The 11,958-nt window shown below is 34.6% G+C and overlaps 1 protein-coding gene across 4 annotated transcripts; it reads right to left on the bottom strand.

Moving 5' to 3' along the window:
• Nucleotides 1-926: 926 nt before the first annotated feature.
• LOC104893939 (transcription factor BIM2) lies at nt 927-11,680 on the bottom strand. Of its 4 annotated transcripts, none has more exons than XM_048644390.2 (12): nt 11,202-11,680; nt 10,663-10,908; nt 10,441-10,515; nt 7,408-7,785; nt 5,721-5,814; nt 5,513-5,637; nt 5,177-5,285; nt 3,040-3,109; nt 2,739-2,834; nt 2,071-2,528; nt 1,612-1,741; nt 927-1,535 (listed from the first exon to the last, which is right to left on the bottom strand). In XM_048644390.2, exons 2-12 carry the CDS (start codon nt 10,700-10,702, stop codon nt 1,434-1,436), a joined length of 1,677 nt encoding a protein of 558 aa, XP_048500347.1. In that variant the 5' UTR covers nt 10,703-10,908; nt 11,202-11,680; the 3' UTR covers nt 927-1,433. The 4 variants fall into 4 exon arrangements, 3 of the variants coding, with proteins under 3 accessions (XP_048500347.1, XP_019105196.1, XP_010678382.1); XM_019249651.3 differs by having other exon boundaries at nt 927-1,515; nt 7,408-7,779; nt 11,202-11,676; XM_010680080.4 differs by having other exon boundaries at nt 927-1,515; nt 11,202-11,673.
• Between the last annotated feature and the right edge of the window lie 278 nt (nt 11,681-11,958).

The raw sequence follows: 11,958 nt of genomic DNA, 5'->3' as shown, positions 1-11,958 counted from the left end.
ATCTCCATTTCATTCAGTAACAACATTTTGATTTTGTGCACAATTTACATAGGAGTTAACTTTAATTTAGTAAAAACACGGATTCGAGTAATAAATGCAAGATAGATAAAGACTCATTACTAATTTACTCAAAAAGAAAATGATACATTATAAAATAAGGTAATGATACAATTAATATGAGAATCATGTGGAAGCCCAATGGTTGGAGCTCCCACCTCCCAACCTCATGATAAAAAAAATACAATTAATATAAAACTTCTTACTCCTAACAATGAAAAACGTTGCAATTAATTAAAACAGATAAAGTAGTATGAAGTGCTTGGTTTTTGTTGTTCCAACCCAAAAAGAAAATGAGTGAAGCAATTTGCAAAATGGCAAAATAGATACTGCATTTTGAGATAGAGAATATATATACATGTAAAGTCCCGATGAGGTAAGACGATGGGTTACTTGGTTAGTTCCACAAACTCTAAATGAAAGGCCACGAGCCAACTTTCACCAAGTTTCTGTTTAGTTAGGTGTAAAACGTGTAAAACATGTAAAATGATTTCTATGAAAAACAATTTACAAAGAAATATATAATTTCAAATTAGTTTTTCGTTGTTTATTTCCATGTAAGAAAATGATAAAATGAAAGGAAAATAAAAGAATAAGTAAGAAACTAGTAAAAGAAGTGAACAAGAGAGACAAAAAACGAAAGGAAAATATTTTCCCTTCATTTTGAAGGGAAAATAACCATTACGGGGAGATCAACATTACTACTATATTCATTCGCAAGCCAAACAATGTAAAAATTGAAAATAGAGAAAAATAATTTTCAAGAAAAAAATTATACGTTCTACCAAATGGAACCAAGTCCATTCTAAGAGGGAATTCCTCCTGGGATGGAGCTCCATCTCACCTCAAACAAAAATATGCAGGTCCCGTTAATCATCGAATACGTAATGCAATATCAAGAATTTCAACTTGTTTAGAATTGGTTATTACATGTAACGTTTTCCAAGCAAGGAAAACAAGAATGAGTACTCTTATCAGTATATATATAACCTGCTATAGCCCCCAAAATACAAGTTAAAAAATTAAGTAAAAAATGAACAAAAGCTTCTCTTAAAATGGAAGCTCAAAGGCAACACCACATGGAGGCCTCTATAAATACATAAGATGCAAAAATTAGAAATATGACAAGAATATTCTACTTAGGACTCTACCTATTCACTCATCAGAAGTCCTGAAAAACTAAGCAAAAACAAATTAGAACGAAAGAAAAATAGCATGTACAATTCGGCTCGAGCTATCAGCTGGTTAATCTGGTGAAGTGGAAGAGATGGATGAAATACCAGAAGGCCAAGAAAGCTCCGCAAAAAATGACCTAATCACAAAGCAAAAGAATATACCCAACTTCTCTAACAACATTTAACCTGTCTTCAGCCTCTTCACAGCATGATCAGACTCACTGCTGGTGCTGTCGACTCTAGCATGTAACAAAGATTGATTACCAATGAGAGCTTCAGTATCCTGGATAAAGCAAAACAGGTCTTCTGCTCAGATTAATCGCAATCTTGGAAACATGTTTCCCTGAAACTTATCTGGACATTAAAGAATTTTGCTTACCTTCTCAACAACCTCCTGGGAGTTCTGTCTAGTATTTGCTCGCTTCCCTATGTCAACTTGAACTGAAATGCTTGCTTGAGACAAATCTACCCCAGAACTTTGCAGAGCTCGTGTTAGCGTACTCAGCAACCTGTTTGAAATCAACATCCATCCAAGTTAATGAAATGCAAAACATAATAGGAGTGCAAATATTTGAAAAGCAATTACCATTAAACAGTTGAATCCTTTATAAAGAGAGATTCTTGATATATAGAGAGCATAATCTGGTGATTATTAGGATCATGGCATGAAATATGAATCTTGGTTACTACAATTAGGTGATTAGGCTTTATAGTAAACTTATGCTACCAACGAACGAAGGGATAATTATTTTTATTCAATCACCTTGACTTTTTATAGTAGTAAGATATTCCATTATCTGATCACGGAAGATCCACACAGAAAGTCTATGATACTCACCCCTGAGAATATACGCTAGAGATGTTAATGGTACCACCTTCAAGAGCCAGCTCTTGATCTTTCAATTTATCAGCAGCTACAGACTGCTCGGATGCAGAAGTCCTGCTTTGCCATGACTGTAGTTGAGGTAAAGAAGCATGGCCTCCCTCAGCTGGGAGCCTTATAGGAGGTTTTATTATAGCACAACTACTAACAATAGGAGCCTTGATATCTTGCTGCAGTTGTGAAGAAATTAATCCCGTTTTATTGGTTACTTCAGGTCGTTGATCAACTGTCTTGACATTAATTGCATTAAGCATGCTAGATTCAGATGGGTTCTGGGGATTGTGAGGTCCATTTAATGAAATAGCTGTAGATTTCTCATCAAGTTTAGCACCAAACATCAATACAGGACTGTTTATATCACTCGCAACTCGAGGCTGATCAACAAAACCTTCAGTTGCCCCATGGCTATTTCGCTGCATCAAAGAAAATAAAATCAACAATGGTTTTTGAAGCTTCATAAACATTCAAAATATAAATATTTTTTAACAAGAACACACTAGAAGAAGTCAAACATCCAACACTACAAGATACTTCATAAATCTTATTAAATATGTTAAGAAAAAGGTCACTCCAAAGTATTCATATTGCAAAGCGATATCATGTAAAGGCGTTTAAGAACTTACCCATGGATTCAACTTGGGTGGTTCACTATTCCATCCAGGGTATGACCCTTCATATCTATTAACCTTTTCCTGTAAATACTGAATGTACTCAATTACCTGCATAAATACGACACATCAGCGAATAATCTAAGACAGTAAAGTAGTGTTCTCTTCCACTTGTTTTGACTTAAATCATAAAAAATAAGTTTTCAGATAAGTTCTAGTAAGCATTAATAAGTTTCAATAAATTATAGTAATTTCACACAAGTTTAGATAGAACACATGTTAAGAGTACAGTCAAATAGGAGAGTCCTGCTGATACCTCTAACAGAAATGATGCCTTATCTCTCTTCTGGTCACTGTGAGGGATGAGTTCTCTCAACATCTGAAATCTGTAAAGGCACCACATACATATCAATAAGATAGCAACTCTAGAAGAGAAATCATATTTTTTATAATGCCCTTAAGTAGACTTTTCAACCATATTTACAAGCGACTAAAGCTAAGTGCTCAAATCCTTCACGGCACTCAAGCTGTCAAAAGCTAACCGACCCCAAATCGAGCATGACCAGACCTGATTGCACCCAAAAAAGTGAACACTAGAAAGCGACCCAACCCCACCCAGAAGAAAATCAACACCTAAGTTGTCCCGAGAATTCATAACCCAAACCTGAACCCCATCAGACCGAGAATGACTTGACACTTGATTTGACCCAAATAAGTACAGAAAATCGCATCAAACCCGTGATTACCCAAAATCATGAATTAAGCCAATATCATACAACTTGGCCCAAGACCAACTTTTTATCTGACCCAATTTTCAAACGAATTTTGATGACCTCAACTGATTTCTACATGACCAACCAAAAATGGTTAAAATTTCCTTCAAAAAATTTGCTACCATTCTACTTTAAAACTATAAATTCATATTTATCAAGTTATGAACATATGAAGATATACAATTATACAATAAATTCACTAGTAATCATGATCATTGAAAGTGAGTTTTTCAATCTAAAAAGTACAATAACAAATTAAAACGTAACCTTCATAATGTTTTTGTCTTTCATACGACCATTCAAAATTAACCAAAGCCTAACTAAACCATTCAAATTCTGAGACCACTTGATCAATGAAAAGAACACGTATTGACCCAATTAATAATAAAACTCGAACTTGGAATAGCCGAAGAACACTACTTATGACTTGTGACATAATTCAAACATAATTCAATTATCAGATGAACTTAACCCAAACCTAGAAATGCCCAGATAGAACTTGACTGCCCGCTTTACAGATAATCTGGTGAGGACTTGACTTGCACCTAACTTGAGCTGACCCAATGATAGTCCCACCCAAACCTTACCGGAACTGAAATAACTCGACAATAACCCATCCCAATCCTGAAAGAATCAAACTGAGCCCGAATCAGTCTGAACCATACTTGACCCTACCCAAACTCAGCTCAAACCTGAAAGGATAAATGACCTGAAATGACCTTGAACAAAAAAAGCACATTGACCTGAGTGAACCCGATCTAAGGTGATTGATCCGAACCCAATCGCTACACCTGAGTTTGACATCCCTAACCAAAGAAATGGTATAGGTTTGTGATACTTCAAAAAAAAAACTGCTTTTTTAATAGGTACACTTTCTCTTTGTGGTATTTGGCTTCTTGCTTGTTTTTGGTCCAAAGATGAAATTCTAAGTAGAAAATCTAGGAAAGTTTAAACTTTAAAGGAATATATGTTGGACATCGAATCCAACTCAAAACACTGTTAGTGAGTCATTACATTACTGGGTATAGGGGTGTTAACGAGCCGAACCGAAACCAAGCCTGGGGTTGCTCGCCTCGGCTCTGAACACTTTTACTCGAACTCGAGCCAAGTGTTAGAGCTTTTTCGAGCTTAAATTTTCTAGTTCAATTTAGCTCAAAACTTAAAATTGAGTATTTAGATTTAGATTGGTATTCTTCTGCATTATTATAAGTATTTAGTTAATGGTTATTCTTTTTAAGGACCTATGAAGCACGGGTACTGGGGATACGTACAGGTAGGGTACAGGAGTAAAGGACAGTTACTCCCCAAAAGCTTTGTTTCGCTGCAGCATAGCAAATCATCAAAAGACCCTTAAGACAAGTTCTCTGGTAAAGCCCAACAATTCTAAGCTACACAAGGGATATATATCTTATTGCCCTGCAAGACAATGCAGGCAGAAGCAGCACAAGCACTTGGTTACATCAAGTGGTTGCCCCGAGTAATTACTACATATACATTACTATATTTCATAAAAAGAAACAAAAAAAAAATTGGGTGCAGCATGAAATAATATACCAGCCATCGTAAGATTGGCTGATTTGATAGGGTAATAAATTTGATCATTTGATGATACAGGATCATAAATACTAATAGGACTGGCTTATCAATCTATTTGATGTTTGGACTGAGAGTTAAACTTGCCTGTCATTAATTTTGCATCTTCTTCGCTGTTCCGTTGCAGAGTGTTTGGACCGGGGGGTGATAGCTTTTTGATCACTGCTCTTTCCACCAACTTTCACTCGTAATTCCTCTGTGGAACCAACAACCAAAAGATTAGAAGACTTCACATCTTATGACTATATACAGCTGAATATTTGTTAGCATGTACATTCCAAGCAGACTGTCACACAAAATTATAAATTGTCCAGAGAAAACAGAAATTCATGGACAAAATCCATCTAATAATGCATTTCTTATTCAAAAAAGATAAGATTATATATATAAGCCAACTCCAATTACAATGACCAGAATACTAACCCTTTTGAGAAGAGCTGCTTTCCCTTTTTAGGCTCAGTTCCTCTTCATCCTCTTCCTCCAAGGAATGAGGACCTTTTGCTGAATTGATCATCTCCATAAAGCTTTGACTTTTCTGAATAAGTGCCCTATAAGAATCCCAAATTCCTAGTCAGTTGGACACTTTTTGCTGTGGGGATGAAATGGAAAAAAGTGGGGTTAAGTCACTGACTGTGAAGACGATAGAGGGCTGACACTACTGTGGTAGTTGGAAGAAGACTGCGATGGCCGATCCAAAGGCCAATGCCCCATTTTCGTTGTCGATTCTGCCCATGAAGAACAGGGGATAATTCAAAAACTATGCAAGGTTTAAAACTGCAATTCTTGTACAGAGAATTTCATAGCATTCCTATAATAATTGTCAGGAAACAATGAGAATACACCGCAACTCATGATCCATTTGTTATTCATATCATGGAGGACGTGACTGTCTAGATAAGGTAAGAGAGAAACAGCGTTTTTATGATTCAGTCTACCAATGTTATTAGCAAGTTCAGGAAAGAGACTAGCCCAAGATTTAGTTGAAAGCAAATTGAACCATGGATACTGCTGCTGCAGTAACACTATGACCCCATAGCAATTGCTCCAAGTTCCAACCAGATATTGAATCAATAATCCATCTGAAGAGGCTGTCCCACTTTCCGTTTCTTCTCTACTTATTTAATAGTCACTAATATCTAGTTCAATGTCAATACTATTTAATAGTATGAACCACTATTTGTACCCCTTTGAACATTATCTACTTAATCCTGACTCCACTAGGTAACCAACCGCACCCACTCCCACCCTCCTCTCTATTGCAAAGTCTTAATATACCTGTCAGCATGGAAGTCTGGATAACAAATGTCCAAGATAAGAAGAAAAAAGTCCAAGCAACCAGATTCAGCATTATATTCATAATAACAACAAATCAACAATCAATCACTCCATCCGTCACAAATTTTCCCATATGAAAATGGCACGAAGAGTAAAAAGTTGCTATATGTAGAATAAAGAAATTGAAAGTAAATTAAAGGAACAATACAAGGATTTTCTTATGATGTGACCACTCCGTTGGCTCAAGTTATTTCAATATCTGCAGTTGTCCACAAAACTCAATCTTCTAAAAGCCTTAGTGAAGCCCTTACCCTTATGTCTCGGTCAATAAATTCTGATAGAAGCTATTCGATGAGTTCTACACTCAATTTTTGGGGGATTAATTAGCTTAATTTCTTGTTATATTTGGGAAAATATCTACCCAAACCTAATTTTTTCCCACTTCATAACAAGAAGTTTAATCTATTTAAATTGATTCCAAACCCCCCCAAAATGAGATTAGAACGCATAAAACATCTTCTTAGCAGATTCATGCTAGATAACAGTAACGGAATCAATGAGACACTTTCAAAACCACAAGTGTACTATGAAGACATTAAAAAATGTGTGAGGATACAATGTAGATGTTCAACTTACACAAACGCACAGCATAGAAAACCCATTAGTGTAAAGAGAATGGAATGGGGTAAAATAGAAGGGGGCTGGTGTGATAACGAGATAAAAGTAGAAGGTGAATTCAACTTGGAAAAAAAGGGGAAGATATGTTTTCAGACACCCTACAAAAATAAAAGGAATTTTACTATGGACCTATGTTAGAGTGACTTCCAATCCCCTATATCTCTATTACTAGTTTCCTACAAGCATCCTGCTTGTGGAGGACTGTGTAAGTACATTGCCTCTCTACTTTAAAGCGCTCTCTAAGGTGTCTCGTAAATCAAACGGTAATATAAGTAGAATAATTATATTTGGACCAAGGTCTGAGTATTAAGAAAATCTGCTATGCAATGCTTAATCAAAGTTTTACAGGGGCATACAATATTTACCTTTTTCTATGTTTACATCCCCCAAATTCTCCTTCCCTGCATTTCCCTTTCTCACTGCTGATTCATCCCACAATGTGAAACCACTTCCTGTATACGAGCTACAATTTGAATTGTCGTCATTTCTATCGTTACTGGTCACTGGAGCAGCTGAGAATATATTTTCCTCTGGCTTAGGCACCCTTGGATTTAGATAGGAAATGTGACTTATACTGTAAGTTCCAATCCCTCCAGGCAATACGTGTTCTACTACTGAAGTAGGAGGAGCTGCTGGTGGAGGTTTAACATTTATATCTACCAAGTTGTCTTCCTTGGGACCAATCTTTTCTTCTCCTTCAAGTGGTTGGAGGAAATTATGTGTTTTAAGTAAACCTCCTGCTCCTTTCAGAGTTGAAAAGAAAAAGAGACAAAGTGTAAGTTTTGCATTCAATTGTAATTTTCCTTACATTACAGCCTATGTATGGCTACATGCAGATGAATATGTATTATGTCAACTCAAGTTTGATACTAATGTGACTGTCATCAAAGGAAAACTTCTGTTATGTCCAGTTAGGACTCCGTATAACCTGGTCACATAATATGCATCTATACGTTGCTATGATTGTGATAAACTGATATTCACCCATCAAAGAATGATTATAATTATTGACGAAAATTGTAACTGAAAGGAAACATTACTGGAGCCCTAATCAAGTAAGATATAAGAGCTTATAGTATTCATTATTTGGAAAAAAAAAATACATATATGAAGGAAAAGATCTGTCACACTGTCGAAAAACACAAGGAAACATACAAGAAACATGTACTTTCCGGAAAATTCTTTTATAACATTCTTTCATGTTCATGCGCATACATGTGTGGGTATTATCTTTGTAGGAACACAATATATTACACAACCTCTTTTCTTCCTATTTGATGTACTTGTGTTCAATCTTCACAAACCAAGATGCTTCCTAACCTAAACTTAAATTTAAATTAGAAGAAACTCCATTATTAATACAAAAGAATCTTGCCCATCCCCAAAATTTACAAATACGACAAATATTTTGGGTGTTAAGTGGGTCACTTAGAAGTTGATAGGATTTTTCTCATCAGCAAGTGCAATCAAATGCAATAAGGCAAAAATATGAACAAAAATTCTACATCCATCTTGGTGAGAAATTCCCATATGTTAAATTCTACATATAACTACCTATATTCCCTCTGTTTTTTTTTAATTTACTCACTTTACTTTTGGGGAGAAAACAAGGAGAAAGTACGAAAGCCATATAGAGAAACTTAAAGGGTGAAGAGAAAAATTCTAAGGCGTGTTATTATACTAAAAAGTGTAACATGGATGCAAAAAGAAAAGAAAAGAAAATCAATGGGTCATGTTATCAAAATAAAGAAAGGAACAATACGAAGATTAAAAAGAACCGGATCAAAATAGAAGTATATAGATTAAAAAGAAACTGAGGGAATACTCCTCATTCCTAAATATTTCGTTTTTCATTAATTACTACACTTGGACTTTTCTACTTACTCATGCATAAGTGTGACCATTAATATCTTTACTTATCTTTAAGTAAAAGTTATAGAAACTTCATTTATTGAAAATAGATATTGAAATAAATCAAACATTTTACATACTAAATACTTTCTAATATCTATCAAGAAAAGTTCAATCTATATATGTATAGTATAAAAGTTACTCCCTCCGTTTTTTTATTGCTACATTTGCCTTGAATTGGTTTTTTTTTTTTGCTACATTATTTAAACTTTCCTTATTTAAAGTAATTGGGCCACTAAAATGCAATAATATTTTATTTTTTTTCTACCAAAAAATACTTTTTTCCCTAATGTTACATTAAAAAGGTCCAAAAAAATTCACTCAAAAAGAATTTGAAAATAACATTGCCTAAAATCTTAAAGAAACGGAAAGAGTAAAAGATCAGCCTTGAAAAATGAAATTATACCCGAACAGATAAAAAAAACATTTTGGACAGGACTATAAATTGGAGAGACTAAAGGCCAAACTGCAAAAGGTACAACCACACGACTTGTATCTCTCTCTTTCTCTGACTTCTTACTCTTGAATTCCCAAACATTACAGTCAGAGACAAGAGCGTGCGTATAATCCATAGACCCACATAAAAGGATTTTGCAATTTCTATGTGGGTTGGGCCTGACGTTACATCAATCAGTCAGTGTCTGGTTGCCCCCCACCCCACCCATATGGACCCCACATGCCACTCCCCACGTGTCAAAATCCAAGTAGATAACACCTTCCGGATTTATACAAGGGCCCATGGGCCAGAACCCAGATCCATCATTCCAGATTTGGGCTGAAGAATAGAAGCCTGCTTTCACCAATATTTTCAACTAACAAAGTCATCGCTTGCTCCTAACCAAATCACATATAATGCGATTTGTTAGGAGAAAGAAATTTCATTTTTGGTCATCACATGCATGATTGTATCTTTTTGTGATAGCCTAATTATAATATATACTCCCTCCCCCCAACCCCATCTTTAATCTATCTAATAATTACTGTATCATAAAGCATAAGTATTTTATTTATATTTTTGCCTTTCTATCTTCAAACTCACATGCATAAAGGGACAAAAGAACCCGCAAAAAGGTTATATGTGCAATTAAAATATTACTACCAAAATTAAAGTAATTTAAACTAATAAAACCTCGGGAGATTATTAAAAAAAATAATAATGAAAAAAAAGTAAGCCATTGTCTAAGGCCCGTTCTTTTAAATTGCACTGAAAATAAGTCTAAAACAACATGGTTAAGTCTGTATAAGAGGTCATCAGCGTAAAATCATCTAACTTCTTATCATACTGAACCTCTTTTTATCGTACTGTCTTCGTGATTTATATGAATAAAAAAATCTCAATTTTATCCTAAATAGATAGATGTTGAAAATTTAATAGTTAATCACTAATCTTCTTATCCTCGTTTTAACATAAATCATGGAAAAAAATCTTATATAAAAAATTATTATTATTAAAAAATTATAACGAAAAAGATGAGAGAGAAATTTACCGTGAGACGACCTTGGATCTTGCTGGAGAGATGAGTGAGTGTAGAGAGAAAGGAAGTCATGCGTAGCTTTTCTAGCTGTACTTCCAGCCAACAACAAACAAAAATAAAATCTAAAAATAATTAATCGAAAATATACATATTAAAAGAAATGTCAAATTTATCGTTATTCGAATAAGATATTTGAATCATAATTTCAGGAATCATTTATCACGGAAATTCTACCTTGTGCGGTACCGAAGGGACGGGATTGAGGCAGCTCCATCAGAAAAAACCTAAAAATCTCAACTGAACTACAATTTTACTTTTTATTTTATTTTTTTCAATTGCGAAATTTCGAACGTAAATTCAAATCCAGCTCCTCAGATCCTCTATTATGCACGAAGGAAGAAGAAGATCCAAAACAACATTCAAATTCTCTCTCGTATTTCGAAATTCAACTCAATTTCAACTACTCCAGTTTCTGCAAATCTGCCATTAAAAATCAATCAACAAAACCTGAATTACGCATCAAAAGTGCAAGCAGTAACAGAATTATGCAAAATTCAGGTGAATTATGCACGGAAAGTGCCAAAAACTGCAGAATTATGCATCGAAAGTGGAAAAAACTGCAGAATTATGCAAATTTCAGTTAAATTATGCATTGAAATTGCAAAAAACTGCAGAATCATGCATAATTCAGTCAAATAACCACGAAATTCAATACAGTACACAATTATATCACAAGATCTAAGAAGAAAAACACAGATTAAATCAAAACATACCTCTAATAATAACTTCACTCATACAATCATAATTCAGAAGAATCCAATCGTCAAAAACTCGAATAAATCAAAATCAATTGAAGTTAGAACTGAAGAGAAGATGAATAATGCAGTAACAATAATAATTTTTTGATCTTTGGTAAAAAAAAAAAAAACAATTCTTCTGTTTTTTCTCTCTCCTCAGGAAATTAGCTTGACGCGCGATACACGCTGCTATGCTCTCTCTCTCTTCCCTCCTCCTCTCTCTCTCTAAAAAAAACCTCTTTACTGCAGGGGAGATCTTTTTATACAGTAGCGCTGTTTCTCTCTCTTCTAGTACACTCCGTTATATGAGAATGTAAACGGCGTTTATTTAACGTCGTTGCGGCGGGGGTAGTTAACGGCGTTTTCTTTGGTGTATGAATCACGGTTTTTGTTTTGTTAAAATTACCTAATTCGGTGTTTTTTCTTTTTTAAAGGAAGATAAAAAATGACGGGGTGAGGTGTTGTAGATGTAGGATAGTGTAATAGTGGTATTTTAATGATGGATGATGTTTTACGAGATTTTTTATTACTTTATGATTTTGGCAATCCCGAGGAACGCTTTGTTCAGTCAGAAACAGAAATCCCGAGATACCCATTACTAATTGTTGTTTAAACTATCACTAGTTTTTAGACCTGTTTAAGCTATAGTTTGTTTTCCACTTATTTTTAGTTTGATTTAGTTACTTATATTTCACATCAGTTCAGTTTAAACACTTATTTATGTACAACTTTC

Source organism: Beta vulgaris, chromosome 5 (genome assembly GCF_026745355.1).
Source record: "Beta vulgaris subsp. vulgaris cultivar EL10 chromosome 5, EL10.2, whole genome shotgun sequence".
Classification (NCBI taxonomy): domain Eukaryota; kingdom Viridiplantae; phylum Streptophyta; class Magnoliopsida; order Caryophyllales; family Amaranthaceae; genus Beta; species Beta vulgaris.
Note: the sequence above shows the minus strand (reverse complement) of the source record. Positions and strands in the feature narration are given on the sequence as shown.